At 49.7% G+C, this 15,353-nt stretch overlaps 1 protein-coding gene across 2 annotated transcripts in view; it reads left to right on the forward strand.

Annotated features, from left to right (window-relative positions):
• The window catches only part of FBXW8 (F-box and WD repeat domain containing 8), a 123,774-nt gene extending 109,460 nt beyond the window's left edge, over positions 1-14,314 (forward strand). For both annotated transcript variants that reach the window (XM_060612409.3, XM_060612408.3), the window contains exons 9-11: positions 10,609-10,782; positions 13,071-13,178; positions 13,613-14,314. In XM_060612409.3, the coding sequence (XP_060468392.1) occupies positions 10,609-10,782; positions 13,071-13,178; positions 13,613-13,757 (427 nt within the window). In that variant the 3' untranslated portion in view covers positions 13,758-14,314. The remainder of the gene's footprint in view (positions 1-10,608; positions 10,783-13,070; positions 13,179-13,612) is intronic.
• Positions 14,315-15,353: the final 1,039 nt, after the last annotated feature.

Raw genomic sequence — 15,353 nt, forward strand, 5'->3', positions numbered from 1 at the left:
CGTTTACAAGGGCATCGTGAAATTGGCAGCATTTTTAAATGTTACCCAAAGTAACGGTGCTTCTTACGATCAATGGTATTTTTAATTAAATGAAACTATGTATTTGTTCACTGAAGGCAAAAATGAATTAATGGCCTGGGAATGAGAACATTTATGACAAGCTTGAATAGATTACCAAGAGGAAGACTGCAGGAAATAAGCCACTTTGTTGTTGTTGTTGTTGTTTAACCTGTTTGGCGTTCACCGAGCATTTAAATCTGTGAATTTTTGTCTTCTACAAAATTTAGAAAGTTTTCGGTCATTACTTCTTCAGATATTTTTTTTCTGCGCTCATCCCCTCCCCTCCTGGGACTCCAGTGAGGTCAAAGTCAGACCTTCAGATACTGTCCATCAGCCACTGATGCTATATGTTCATTTTCTTCCCCAAACTTTCTGTTCTTCAGACTGCATAAGTATCCATTTAATTTCAGGTTCATGGCCGCCTTCTTTCCTCTGGCATCCCCATGTTCCTACTGAGCCCCTTCAGTGAATTTTTTATTTCAGATATTTTTAGTTCAAAATTTCCACTTAGATCTCTTTCTCTGTTCAGAACATCATTCTCTCTTACCATTTTTACCTTTACTCCTTGGGATATAGTCACAGTAGCTGCTTTGAAAGTCATTGATGATTCCCCAAGTCTGGGTTGTTTTTTCCCATGAGAGTGGGTCACATTTTCCTGGGTGTGTGTGTGTGTGTGTTTGCAGGGGTGGGGTGGGGGGTATGTCAAGTAATTCAGGACTATATCCTGCACATTTGGAGTGTTACGTTGTGTCTGCTTTGGATCCTATTGTATAATCCTCTGGAGAATGTTAAGATTTTTGTTTTCAATAGGCAGCCGTCCTGGTTAAGTTCAGACTGGAAGTTCTGTCTCCTGTGGGTGGATATTCAAGTGTCCGCTCAATTTTCAAAGGTTTTTTTTTATGCGGCTCTTGCTCTGTCCCACACATATGCAACCCAGCTCCCCAGGGGTTAGTCTGAGATGGTAGTGGTCTTTTACTTTTTTAAGTTGAAACATTGGTTGACATATAATGTTATATTAGTTTCACATGTACAACATGGTGATCAGCCGTTTTATCCACCTCTCCGTTATCAGCAGAATAAGGGTAGTTACCATCTATTACCATACAATATTTTTATAACATTCTGGACTGTATTCCCTTTGCTGTACTTTTCATCTCTGTGACTTATTTATTGTATAACTGGGATTCTGTGTCCTCTTAGTCTCCTTCACCGTTTTGCTCATCCTCCCAACCTCCCTTTGCTCTGGCAGCCATCAGTTCATTCTCCGTATTTATGAGTCTGTTTCTGTTTTCGGTTTGATCTCGTTTTGTTTTTTAGGTTCCATATCTGTGACATCATATGGTATTTGTCTTTTTCTCTTTGACTTATTTCAGGTAGTATAATACCTTCTAGGTCCATGCATGTTGTAGGAGGAGAGACTTCGTTTTTTGTGGCTGAGTAGTGTTCCATTGTATATACACACTACGTCTTTATCCATCCACCAACAGACACTTAAGTTGCTTCCGAATCTTGGCTCTTGTAAATAATGCTGCAGTGAACATGGGGATGCCATGCATCTTTTCAGATTAGTGGTTTTGTTTTCTTTGGGTAAATAACCAGTGATGGAATTTTGAATATTTTTTTTAATGTTTGTATTAATTTTTGAGACAGGGTGAGACAGAGGATTGAGCGGGGGAGGGGCAGAGAGAGAGGGGACAACAGAATCCGAAGCAGGCTCCAGGCTCCGAGCTGTCAGCACAGAGCCCGACGCGGGGCTCGATCTCACAACCATGAGATCGTGACCTGACCCCAAATCAAGAGTCAGGTGTTTAATCGAGTGAGCCACCCAGGCACCCCCCTTGTTATTTCTCTTCGATACTAGCCATTCTAACTGGCATGAGGTCGTATCTCATTGTGGTTTTGATTTGCATTTCCCTGATGATGAGTGGTGTTGAGCATCTTGTCCTGTGTCTGTTGGTCACCTCTGTCCTCAGGAAAAAATGTCTATTCGGCTCCTCTGGAGATGGCAGCGGTTTAAATCTTAGTTGAGATCGCACGGCCTTTGCTCTGCTGATTTGGATCTCACCTGCGCAGCTCAGAGATGAGCCTGGGATTCATGGATGTGTAAGAGGCTTTCCTTTAGCGCCCTCCTCCCTTCAACCCTGCACTCTCCAGCCTTTTAGGTGCTCCTTTCCCTTGGGCCTCTCACCGGAAGAGGGGGTTTCTCTGAGTTTTACCTGCCTGCTTTGCTACCACCGTGCAACCCTGTGACTAGAGTCTGCCTTTGGGGCAAAGCACCAGAGAAAAGAGGGAGAAATCCCCACAAAGCACTTCCCCCCCGACAACACACACATTGTTTGGACTGCAGGGGCCCCTTTCCGTGGTTCTTCAGAAAGGTGGTGGGATTTTTTTGGAGCTTTAGCTCCTGTTGCACGTACCGCTCTGCTCTCGGAGCTCATGCCTGGGGCATGGCTGTGAGCAAGAGGACCCCCACGTGACCACGGCCTCCGTAGCCCCGCGTCTCGGGTTGACTCTCCAGAGGCTTCAGGTATTTGGTTTTTGTGTTGCATCCAGAGGTTGTGGTTGTAGTTCAGCAGGAGACAGAGGTGGTAATGGGCTTTAGTTCCTCTTGGCCAGAACCAGAACTCCCATCTTCTCTTCAGTGATTTCAATAAAATAGTTGGCAGTCAAGGGCTGTGTTGAATGAGGCCCCTTCCCGTTCTGTCTGTTGTTCTCAGTCTTCTCATCGGTGACCTGCTCATTCCCCGCCATGAAACCGGGGATCTGGAACAGAGCAGCTCATCCGTGCTCTGCAGGGAGGATCTACATCGGATGTGGTGGTGAGGGCCCAGGTCAGGTTGGTAGTGGGTTGTCAAGGCAACAGCACTGCACCAACAATTCCCACTGCTTTTTTCTCCCTGTAATCTCAAGATTATTTAAATTTTTAGCAGCTTTATTGAGATAAAATTCACATGCCTACAACTCACCAGTTTAAACTGTACAATTGAGTGTAACATCCACAAGGTCGTGCGACCATCACCATCATCCCCATCTGTTTGGGACATTTCCTATAAATGGAATCCTATAAAATGTGACCCGTCGTGACTGGCTTCTTCCACTTGGCATAGTTATTTCCGAGATAAACGTGTGTTGTAGCATGAATCACTACTTTATTCCTTTTTATGGACAGACAGTATTCATTGTGTGAGTATGCCACATTATTCGTTCATCAGTTAATGAACATCTGGGTTATTTCCACTTTCTGACTATTATGAATACTGCTGTCGTCATTCAGGTACAAATTTTTGTGTAGACGTATGTTTTCAGTTTTCTTGGATATATACTTAGGAGTGGAGTTCCTGGCTTATATGGTAACTCAACATTTACCCATCTCGGGAACTTAGACGCTTTTTTTGAAAGTGACTGCGCCGTTTCACATCCCCACTGGCAGTGGGTGATGGTTCTGATTTCTCCACCGCCTGGCCCGTACTTACTCTGGTCTCTAATTACAGCGTAACGGGTATGAGGGGTAGCTCATTGTGATTTTGATTTTCATTCTCCCGGTGGCTGATGATGTTGAACACCCTTTCATTTGCTTTTTGGCCTCATCGGATAAATGTCCATTCAGATCCTTGGCCCATTTTTTAGCTGGGTTGTCTTTTTATTTATTGAGTTGTAAGAGTCTTTCATAGATTACAGATACCAATCCTTTATTAGATAGGATTTGTAAGTATTTGCTCCTAATGTGTGGGTTGTCCCTTCACTCTCTCAGTGGCATCCTTCGAAACACAATCGTTTTTAATTTGAGTGAAGTTCAGTGTATCTGTTTTCTTCTGTCACCAGTGCTGTTGGTGTCCTATTGAAAAAGCCATTTCCTAGCCCAGGATCACCACGATTTACTCTTCTGTTTTCTCTAAAGAGGTTTTCTAGTTTGGGCTGCTACAGTAAGGTCTCCAATGCATTTGGAGTTGATTTTTGTATGTTGTGAGATAGGAGTCTGGCCTCATTCTCTCACATGTGGATGCCCTGGTGTCCCAGCACCATCTGTTGAAAAGACTGTTCTTTCCCCCATTGAACTGTCTCAGTACCATTGTTGAAAATCAACTGACCATAAAATAGGTTATTCCGAGTGTACTCATCTGATTAAAATTTAAAATCTACAAGGACATTAACGTAAGCTAAATATTTCCATGTTTCCGGTTTGGGATCTTGTGCCGTATTATTTGGGCGTCCCGTATATCACCATTACTGCTCACAGAGCTCTTCAGGGCCATCCAGTGCTGGCCCAGCTGAGGAACGAGGGCCAGAAAGGTTGAGTGACCATTCCACGGGTCCTACTGCTCTTCGTGGACACCGTAAGGAGGGCTCTAAACCCCAGAGACATACAGCTTTTAACACAGAGCTCTGAGCCGACCCTGGAGTTGGATCATTAAACTGGCTAGTCCTACTTTAAAACTGCGTGTTCTTCCAGTTGCTGTTTCAAGTGAATCGTTCACCAGAGGCCATCATCAGTGGTATATAGACAGAGCTGTTGATTTTGGCAGATAAGGTTGTACGTAAGGTCCTCTCTAATAGCCCAAGTTCAGTGAGACAAAACAGAATCCTGTGATTTCTTTAAAAAAAAAAAATTATATATACATATATATATACATATGTATATATATATTATATATATATATAAATAAAACACACACACACACACACACACTTCCATTTTAAAGGTTTCTTATTTGTCCCGTCTATTTTCTGGATAGAAATCCAGCTTTAGGTCAGGTCCTTCTAAATGAAACTGCTGAGCCAGAGTCTGAATAGGCTTCATCTCTGCCATCAGATACGGCTTGCCTTATTATCATACAGGACTATTTAATCCAAACCAATGGGAAGCGAGCCCCCCCGCCCCAGCCAGAGAGTCTCGGAGCTTACTTCTGGCCCTGACAAATAGGAAGTTGTGGTGCCCTGCTCCCTGCTGTCAGCGAGCGAGCGGGGAGCGGGGCGTAAATGTTGTGTTTGCTCCATCTGTAAGTGTTAGAATAAGTTATTCAGAGCTCTTAGCACAGGACCAACCAGAGTGGGCCTCCCTCCCCGTTCCAGCACGTTTTCCTGCCCATCAGATGGATGCTCCTCTGCTGGAGTCTTTGGAAGGTTCTGGTGTCTTTTATTTTAATTGGCGGGCGAGAGCCGACTCCTACGGCGTGATTTTCATTAGAGAGGGGCTGGAGCGAGGGAGTGTTGGAACAGCCCTCCAAACCCAACCATGAATACTAAACATAACACAATTACAGCTTTCGGACCAATTATTTTTCTTTTCAACGGGCGAAGTTGATGAAATACTCACAGGATAGGAATTCACAGTATCTGCCGTTGGCTGCTTTTTGTCCCTGGCGTCGGTGGTCTTGGCGTTATGTTGTGCCCGTTTGTGGTGCTACCTGTGTCCCGGCATCAAGTCTTTGGTTGGAGTGCTGAATTTGCCAAGGCAGGCGGTTCAGGGCGGGGTGGCTCCGTCAGGCGTTCGAGGCAGACCCCGCTCTCCCCGTGGGAACGTGAATGGCTCGCGCGGACTCTGCCATTTCTGTCTGTCGACAAGAATGCAGAGGATGCCTCTCCCGGGAGATGTCCTATACCTGCGCTTCCTTTTTTGCTGGGGGGGGGGGGGCGGGGAGTGGTTCAAGTCGTCTTGGCCGTTCTTATTTTCCTTAGTGATGTAAAATACGCAAATGCTGCATCTTTTGGTGTATTTGTTTATTTTGTTTGGAGCCATCCATGCTGGTATCTAAATACAATAGGAAAACAGATGGCAAACTTTGAACTTCTGGACCGAATTTGTGTTTGCCTTTGTCTTCCTAACAGCCAAACTGTAAATTATGGAGAATAAATATTCAACAGAGGAGCTCTTTATGAAAATCACCACGGTGAAATGGACCCCTATTAAGCAGATATCCGCTGACAAGTACCGGGGCTAGAATCTTCCCCTTCACGTTGCGGTTGGTGAGCGGTGCAGCTGTCGCCTGCTGCCAGCCTGCCTTTTCCAGGGGGTCCACCTTTTGTCACAGATGCCTCAAGTGGCTCTAAATGCTGATGGAGGGAGACCTTGGTCTCCCAAGTCTGCTCCACGCTGTCTGCATCTCGGGTCCAGACCCCGCGCCGGGGAGGGGGGCCCGCGGGGCGCGCCATAGTCAGAGAGTGTGAGGTGGTTCCAGGCCCTCGCCCGTGTGCCAGGAGTACGGACTTCTGAACTCCAGGTTTATGTACGGGAGCGCGTGTGAGACACGGCACGGTTTGAACAGGAACAGCGTGCCTGTGCGGCCACCGCCCAGCCTACCCAGTGCCCCCGTCGTGAACGAGTCTGCTTCACAAACAGCATGACAGTGCCCGCGACTAGAGGGAGCGGGCACCTTTAACCCCGTGAATGCTAGAAACCTGCCTGCCACTCGCTATTCGAATATTGCCTCTTTGCAGTATGCTTTGTTTTCTCCGTCTGGAACTTCTTTTGGACACAGGCCGAACTGTCCCCTTCCATCATTTGTGTCTCCTAATCCGTTGGTCACATTTTTTATTCACGTGCACTCCATTCTAGGTCATCTTTCAGATTTATCGTCTAGTCCACACAGTCTTCCAGCCTATCTAATGAATTTAATTTCAGGGGCTGTGTTTTCATTTACAGAAGTTTTACATAAGAATTGTTTTTAAGTTTACTTATTTCGAGGGGCGCTTGGGTGGCTCAGTCTGTGAGGCATCCGACTTAGGCTCACGAGTCCGAGCCCTGCGTCAGTCTCTGTGCTGACAGCCTGGAGCCTGCTTCAGATTCTGTGTCGCCCTCTCTCGGCCCCTCCCCCACTCATGCCCTGTCTCTCTCAAAAATAAACATTAAAAAAAATTTGAGAGAGTGAGAGCAGAGAGAGAAGAAAAGACAAAGACTCCCAAGCCGGCTCTGTGCTTTCAGCCCAGGGGTTTGAGCCCCACGAACCATGAGGTCATGACCTGAGCCGAACCCAAGAGTCGGATGCTTACCTGAGCCACCCAGGCACCCCTCATTTATAGAACTGTGACTTTTTTTTTTGTAAAGCAGGAATCTATTCCCACCCCCTTTGGGTGGGCCCAAGTCTTACCTTCTTGCCGCTGTGTTTTGGGAGGCTCCAACCCTACCCGTAGTTCCTGAGGTTGGCACCTGGCAACAGACTCACCCCACCCCACATGCATGCCGGCAACTGAGACACCGAGCAGTGCATTTTCAGGGGTGTAATTTATCCGGCAGTATTAAGTGACTTTCAGTGGGAGGGTCAGGAAATTGTCTGAAACAGAAACCCCATCTTCTAAAAACCGTGCTAATGGCCTTGTGTGGCCACGTGTATTTGTATATGTATATTAGGTACAGCCTAGATAAAATTCCTAGCAGCAAAACTGCTGGGTCAGAAGCGAAGTGTATTGTTGCTGGATATTGCCAGAACACTCCCCGAAGAGGGGTCTGTGCTCACATCGGGCGTGTGTAAGTGCGTGTCTGTCCAGGTCTCTCCAGCGTGGAGGGTCTCATGGGGTGGATTACCGAACTCGATCTCTGCTGGGCAGACAGGTAACCGGTGGTATTGAACTGTAGTTCTAGTTCTTAATTTCTCTCATTACCAGTGAACACATCTCACACATGTTTAAAAGCCATGAGTAATTTCCTGTTTTTTCTTAGCTTTTAATTTTGGGTTGCCCCTCTTTACTTTCAATTTGAAGGAATTTTTTTTTTTTTTACAAGAAACTAGCCATTCCTCTCTGATTTTTCCCCCCTCTGTGGGAAAAATTTCAATACTTTTGTCAGTATTTTTGACTTCTGGGTTTATTTGTTTAGAAGGGCCTTCCCTATTCTGAATATTCTTGGCCGTTAATTATGTTGAACTCTTTGAGCCACCTGTAATTTATTTTGATGCAGTGTATATGGTAGAGATCCAAGTTGAGAGAGTTAATTGCTCTTTTAAGTGGGATCTTTTCTTTGATTACATTTTTAAAACCAGTGGTTGGTTTTAAGACAGCTATTGATTTTGATGTATTAATTTCATTTGATTCTGAGTTATTACTGAATTATCTTTGGCTGTCATCTCTAATTTGTCCCCTTCTCATTTTGTCTTTTATCTAATTGTGTCTGTTTTTTTTTTTTAATGTTTATTTTTGAGAGGGTGCAAGCAGGGGAGGGAGACGGAGGGTCCCAGCGGGCTCCGCGCTTGATGGCAGAGAGCCTGACGCGGGGCTCAAACTCACGAACCTCGGGATCGTGACCTGAGCCACCCAGGTGCCCCTGATTGTGTCTGTTTTTAAACAATGTGAAGTATTGGTAAAAACGGATCGTCGTTTTTTAAAGCCTTCACTAGAAGTAAGTGTTCTGTCTCCTCGAATTGCTTTTCAGCGCTCGTGGAAACGACTGTGTGGCTTTCCCCATTCGTTGTAGTCACGTGGTGAACCGCAGTAGACTCCTCGACGGGTTCTGCTTGTGGGTAGCACATGGCTCTGGACCCTGCTGTACTGTCTTCAGGTCTGGCATTGACCCAGACCCAGCGCCGCCTCTCACACTGGGCCGATCGGCAGGGTCTGGGTGATGACAGGATGCCGGCCTCACATCAACATCGGGGAAGCGGTTTGCTCCTTCTTGTGCTGGGGAGCCTCGTGCGCGGCCCCAGGGGGCCTTCCCTCCAGGGTGTGCCTGTGTCGCTCGCTTGTTCCAGGGACCATTGGCTCCCGTGAGAGCTTTCCCCGTCTGCTCGTTGTTACTTTTTCTATCCTCGGGGGTCAGTTTGGGTAATTCCCAGGAGATTGGAGAAAATCGGCTCAAACCTGAGTACATAGTGACTAAAGAAACCATTATTAAAAAAAAAAAAAATCTCCAAAAAAAATTAGGTCCATGTAGGTTTTTCCTGTCCAGGCAAGTTTTATCAGACACTTACTAAACTGTCTCCATCATTATCAAGCTTTTCATGCTGCAGTCCACCTCTCATCCGTAGCACGTACTGAGTTGTATGTACTTGGTGATCCATTTGGAGCCCTTCTTGCTCCTTGGTGGGTTCTTCCCACATGCAGTCTGTGACTTCGCAAAGCCATCTCTCGAGCCACACTGGAGTGTTTTATGCATCCCTCTGTGGCCTGTGTGCTCCCCTCACAGTCCTTCCAGTATTTTGCCACCTCCCTTTCTTTTCGAGAGATCCACAGGTAGAAGATTTGGGGTCCTTTTCTGTTAAAAAAAAATCTTAATTACACCTTCAAACTCGGTAGGTCCACGAGGTATAGAATTTTTGGTTCAAACTAATGTTCCTCAGAACTCTGCACACCATTGATCTGGTGCACATGCTCATAACTGGGAGGTGAGGACCCAGCGGGTTTCAGATCCTCTCTCTGCACCACTTGTCTAGACCCCACTTACCATGCTAGCATTAGCTGGGTCTGGCCTCCTGCTAGGCACTGGGTCTTTTACTTTTTGACTTGCAGCAGCGAGGCTGTTAAGTTCACCTGTACTGAAATTTTGCCCCTTTTAATTTTTGCTCTGTGGCTTTTATTTCAGGAACCGTGTTGGTGTTTTGCCAGATAAGGGATCTGTCTCGTTTATCCATGTGTGGAAATGCAGCATATACTTAAACAGTCATTTTTTTAGCATTTTTTAAAATTTATTTTTGAGAGAGAGGCAGAACACTAGCAGGGTAAGAGCACAGAGAGAGGGAGACACAGAATCCGAAGCAGGCTCCAGGCCTGAGCTGTCAGCATAGAGCCCAACACCAGGCTCGAACCCGGGAACCGTGAGATCATGACCTGAGCCAAAATCAAGAGTCGGACGCTTAACCGACTGAGCCACCCAGGCACCCCAAGCAGAGTCATTTTGAAAGAGGTTCCTAAATTCACATTATTACAAGGCAAGTCACTATTGTGGGACTTCAGATGAGTGGCAGCCAAGTGTCCACATAGTCTTATCGTGACTTTATTAGGCTTCGTCAACTACAGACACACTGCTTTCCAAATTTCGACACGAGGGTGATAAAATTTAAAAGTCAAGTTAAATTCAACCCCAGAAAAGTGTCATTTTCCCAACCGGGTAAGGGTTTGGGTTGCAGACGAATGTGGCTGGTTTACCTCCTGCCCTTAACAGAATTTGGTGGTAGCAGCAAAACCCCTGGGCTGGGCGGTACACTTACCACTGGGTCAGCCTCCTCAGTCCAGTGTGGTCAGAGTTGAGCTTTCCTGTGTGTGGACTCCTGCTCAGGGCAGCTGTCTTCCCTGTTGAGCAGAGAAAGCATGTGTGACGGGTCCGCTGATATAGTTGTCTTGAGTCTATCTTGTTCCGGGGCTTTTAAATCATTCTGATTAGACACTTGTGGGTACTGTAAACTCGTTCATTTCTGTCGCACCCTAGCATCCTATGACCACGTACTAATAAGGAGGTAAAAGTTCTATATCAGTATGAAGATATTGGCACACAACGGTTGTTTTGTTTAATGTTCTGGCACAAGATTGTTGGGCATCGACCAGCACAACCAAGGATGAACCTGTCATTTCGGGCCCTAACGCGAATCCCATTTCCCTTCTCTGTGCTTCTCTCGGGCCTTCCAGGGTGAGGATCCACGACTTCCGCACTGACAAAATCGCCCTGTCGCTCTCTGCCCACCAGCTGGGCGTCTCTGCAGTGCAGATGGACGACTGGAAAATCGTCAGTGGAGGCGAAGAAGGCCTGGTCTCGGTGTGGGATTATCGGATGAACCAGAAGCTGTGGGAGGTGCATTCCAGGTAACTGAACGGAACAGGAGCCGTAGGGGTAGCAGGCCGCCTCTGAGCCAGTTCCTTGTGTCACCACACCGTCCTCAGCGTAACCGAGGAGCTGGCTGCGGTAAGTTCCCCTCTCCATTTCTCAGGCGAGGAACCTGAGACCCAGAGACGGCGCTGGTCACTGGAGAGGTAGTTCTACTCACGCCGTTAAAGCTGCCGTGACTTACACCCAGCCAGGGTAGGCAAGGCCTGCTGGGAGTCCCAACATGTGGGACCTTGATTGTCCATTTCTTGGACTTGCTTTCCACTGTTTAGAAGGGCCCTAGGACTGAAAGTAGGCTTCAGCTAAGGAGGGAGCAGTGTGTCCTTTCATCATCCCAAGTGTAGGTGGGGGGCCTCACGGATGTAGGCAGATAACGTTAAGGATGCCTAACAGGTAGAGGCAGCCGTGCCTGGAGCTGACTTGAGGCCGTCCCTCTCTTGCCCGGGGAAGGGGCTCTCCCTCCCCCCTTACCTGCCACAGCCACCTGGCCCTACATGCCACCAGTTGGGGGCAGGGAAAGAGGAGAGCCTTCTTCCCAGCACCACTGTGAAGGCACATTCTGCGACGTGGACTGGGAGAAGAAGAAGAAACACAGAGACGCTGAGCCCACAAATAGAAATTTCAAGTCCTAGTAAGAGAAGGCAGTACAGTCCAGGCCCGGTACCAGCGGTGGCAAGGTTAAAACAGGAACTGGCTGCTTCTTAGAAGACAGGGGTGGCTAGTGCCTGCTCCCTCCGGCAGCTTCTGTCCGACTGCACCGTCTGGCTCTGTCCAGCCCTGTCTTACTCAGCAAACAGGTGCAAAAGCCCTTTTCCTGCTTTCTGTGGTGATACGAAGAGTTGCCACCAGGTGGTGCCGAAAGGCAACTAAACGTCCTCCATGGTGGCACCTTAGAAGGAGGAAGCCCTTTTATTGCTGGGACCAGCCGGGTCAGCCTCTCCTACTAGCCCAGCTCACCGCAGCTGGGGCCCTGGGGGGCTGCCACCCTCCTGTCCCGCTTTCCAGCAGCAGCGCCGCCTGTTCACTAGGGCTGGACTCCAGCAAAATCTCGTTTTCTCTCCCGGAAGAGCTGTGTTCCCTTTGACGTATCATTCAAGCAAAGGCACAGTCAGCGAGGTCTTTCCCAGCCGTGTCCTGTCCCAGCACTTGTAACTGTACAAGCAGTCCTCGCCGCCGGTTAGTGGCTTGGGCCACCTGGCAAGGTCCCCATGTCCACCAGTGAAGGGCTGGGCCCCACTCTTCAGTGTCCTACCTGGAGCTCGTGTGCTCACCAGGTCCTCGCCTGCCTTGCGTGCAGCTGGTCTGGGTCCTCTCGAGCCTCTGGTCCGGCCCCGCGGTACAGCAGAGCCTCTCCCTCCACACTCAGCCCGCTCTCCCTTGGCCCCACCTCGCCGGGCCCCTAGTGAAGTCTCCCAGACATGCTTACTTCTGGTTGGTGCCCCGAATCCTGGACTGGCGGGGCCAGGTTCAGATTCCCCTGGACTTTCGATACCGAGAAGAGAATGCTCTGTTCCGGCCAAGAAGCCAGCCCCTGCTTGGCCCGCACAGAGTTTCCCTCATCTCTGCCTTTCTGCAAGGGCCTGGCTGATGGGCTCAGTGCTGAAGCCTGTGTCCCATCCTTGGGGCTTGTGACATCTTTCATGCTCTAGAAACCTTGGCTTCATTTTGGGGGAATGCACTCTTACATTCTTAGCTAGTTAGGAAACCTCTGATAGCAGGTTCCCGATTGCATTGGACATCCTGTGGCTCCTGGCTTGGAGCTGTGACCAAGGCACTGGCCAGAAGTGTTTAGGATGAACAAAAGCCTTTACTCCATCTGTCGGTCTCAAGCTACTGTTGCAAAATTTTGCAGCACAAGAGCACAGAGTCCAACCATCAGCTGTAGCCCTCTCAAACGTAGGAGGAAGGGGCCTTTGATGGATCAGCCCCACACCCTGCCGAGGGGGAGCCTGGCGAACCTGTCCAGGGCCGGCCAGCCAGAACTGGGGCTGTTCTCTACCACGTGCTGCTAAAATCCTTCACGTCCAAACATACCAAGTTGGGTGGCCGGCCAGGAGACGTAGGGGGCACCCGGACTCGTTAACAGCAGCGCCCAGAGTACAGAACCAAGGCAAGTCTCTGCCCCCGTTGGGGGCCCGGGTTCCTCCCCCATTCATGAGAAGCTTGGTAGAGGGTTCTAGAGCCCCTGTACTCTGAACTCCCGAATGTAGAGGGGGCCCAGTTTGGGGGGACTTCCCTTTACCAGGCGCTCCCCGTTGTGTTCCAGGCACCCCGTCCGCCACCTGTCCTTCAACAGCCACAGCCTCATCACGGCCAACGTGCCCTACGAGAGGGTGGTGCGCAACACTGACCTGGACTTCACGGCCCACAGGAGGTCAGTGCGCGCGGCTGGCTTTGTCGGGGCTCAGAACGCATCTTGGCTTGACTGTGTTACTAGGACCCCTGGGCCACCCCGTCCCTGCCAGGGTCACCCCGTCCCCCGTCAGGTACGGCCATCGTTTTCACAGAAGCTGCGCACTTAGGCGGCCGCGCAGCAAAGCGTGCGCGTCGCGATGCTCCCGCCGCGGTTACACTCCCGGTGACGGTGGCAAAGCCCCCTCCTCCTGCTCCATCTGCTGGGGGACCCCGTTCCCAACGAGGGAGAGACCCCCGTGCAGGTGGCTCGGGTGACGGCTGGCCTCCCCTCCGTCAGACGCGGCGGTTCACCTGTCTCCAGTCCCGGGACCGCGTGTCCCCCACGCTGCCGGCCTGAAGGACGGGAGCGTCCACGGGGAGCGTCCCGACGCATGCTGTCTGTGCTTCCTCTAGGCACCGCGGGCTGATCCACGCCTACGAGTTCGCGGTGGACCGGCTGGCCTTGCAGAGCACGCTGCCCGTCTGCCGTTCGTCCGCGGACCCCACGGCCGGCCACGGTTATGCCCTCGCGCTCGCCTTCCCCCAGGACCGGAGTTAGGCGCGAGCCTCCCTGCGGCCCGGGGAGAAGAGCGGGAAGAACCACGCCTGCCGGATTTGGAAACTCCCGGGGGGAAGAACACGACCCCCGGGTGCACTCGTCTGACCCCACACATGCCTCAGCTGCCTTTGCCTTCCTCTGCTGCCTGTTCCTTTTTCTGTGGCTGCCTGTGGAAAGCAGGAGCCTGTCGCGGCTTGTCTCGTCTGTTTTCTGGGTGCTCTGGTCCTCCTCCGGGGCTTTCTCACTCACGCTGCACCTCCTCCCCCTGCCGCATCCGGGCCCCTCTGTCCGGATACCGTGTGGACCTCCCCCCACGCCTGTACACTACAGTCCAGGGCCCTGCTCACCTGCTGCCGCCATCGTTCTGGTCTTCAAGCCCTTTCTCCAGGGGGAGGGGAGGTGCCTGAGCTGACACGGCCCCACCTCCCCTGGACCCGAGAGCACATACTCACTCGGGCTGGTCCGTGATGCCACCACCCGGCATAGACTTGGGATCACAGGCCTGTTTCTTCCTAGTTCTTAACCATGATTCATAATTATATATTTATACAATTGCATTAAGGACTCTGTGGTCTGCTCTTTTGTCCACAACCTGTGATACAAAGTAGATTATTTTCTACATGTGTGTTGCATAAGCAGCCATCCTCCACGCAGGATGGAAGAGGAAGAGCTGGCGGAGAAACCGCTACCCTAAACCACGGCGCTACAGCAGGGCAACACCGGGGGTGGGGGGGGGGGTGCGAGTACGATAAGCAGCCTCCATTTCCGAGGGACGGGGAGGCCGAGCGGTCACCTTACAAAGGATGGACACTGTGCAGCAGCAACCGCCCGATGTCCCTTCAAAACAGCAAAGCAGAAACTGAGAGGACCACGAAGAGAAAGTCCATCCCCAGAGCGAGTGATCAATAAGGACTCCGAGGATTTACTTGGCGGAATTTACAAGCGCGATCCAATACACGTATGTAGAGTCTGGGCCTCTTTAAATACCCGTGGACCATGCACAGCAACTGAGTCCGTGTGAGCACCACAAAGGACGATCCCATCCAGGCCAAATTCCAGGACCCCTAATGCAGTAAAATTAGATAGAGTGAAATACGTCCACCTGGAAATTCCAAATACTCCAGAATTGGTTTAAAGGAAAATGGAAATATGAACTCCCTAGACCAGGGTGACCATGACTGCACTGAACATCAAAACCCCCGGGACGAGGCCAGGGTGGACAGAAGCTGTGGCTTGAGTAGAAAACACAACAGGCCAAGATAAATGGATAGCTGTCACCTCAGATAGAGACCTCAAAGGAGGGTGTTAAGCAAAGATTAAAAAACACATTGATGGGACAGAAAGCCAATAAATAGTAAAGTTTATCACAATGCCGGAAACCCCACACTTGTACCATTTTGCACTGGACCAGCTTTTTTGAAAAGCCAAAATATACAAGTCTTGATAAAAAAAAAAAAAAAAAAAAAGGCACAAGGGGCTTTTCAGGGCGACAACCTGCCCACGCTGACCCAAGAGAAAGGGACACTTTCCTACCGTACACGGGGGCAGAAAATTGGGACACGTGTGCCATTACGGAGAGTCCCGGCCCTTCTGAGT

This window comes from Panthera onca, chromosome D3 (genome assembly GCF_046562875.1).
Source record: "Panthera onca isolate mPanOnc1 chromosome D3, mPanOnc1 haplotype 2, whole genome shotgun sequence".
In the NCBI taxonomy this organism is placed as follows: domain Eukaryota; kingdom Metazoa; phylum Chordata; class Mammalia; order Carnivora; family Felidae; genus Panthera; species Panthera onca.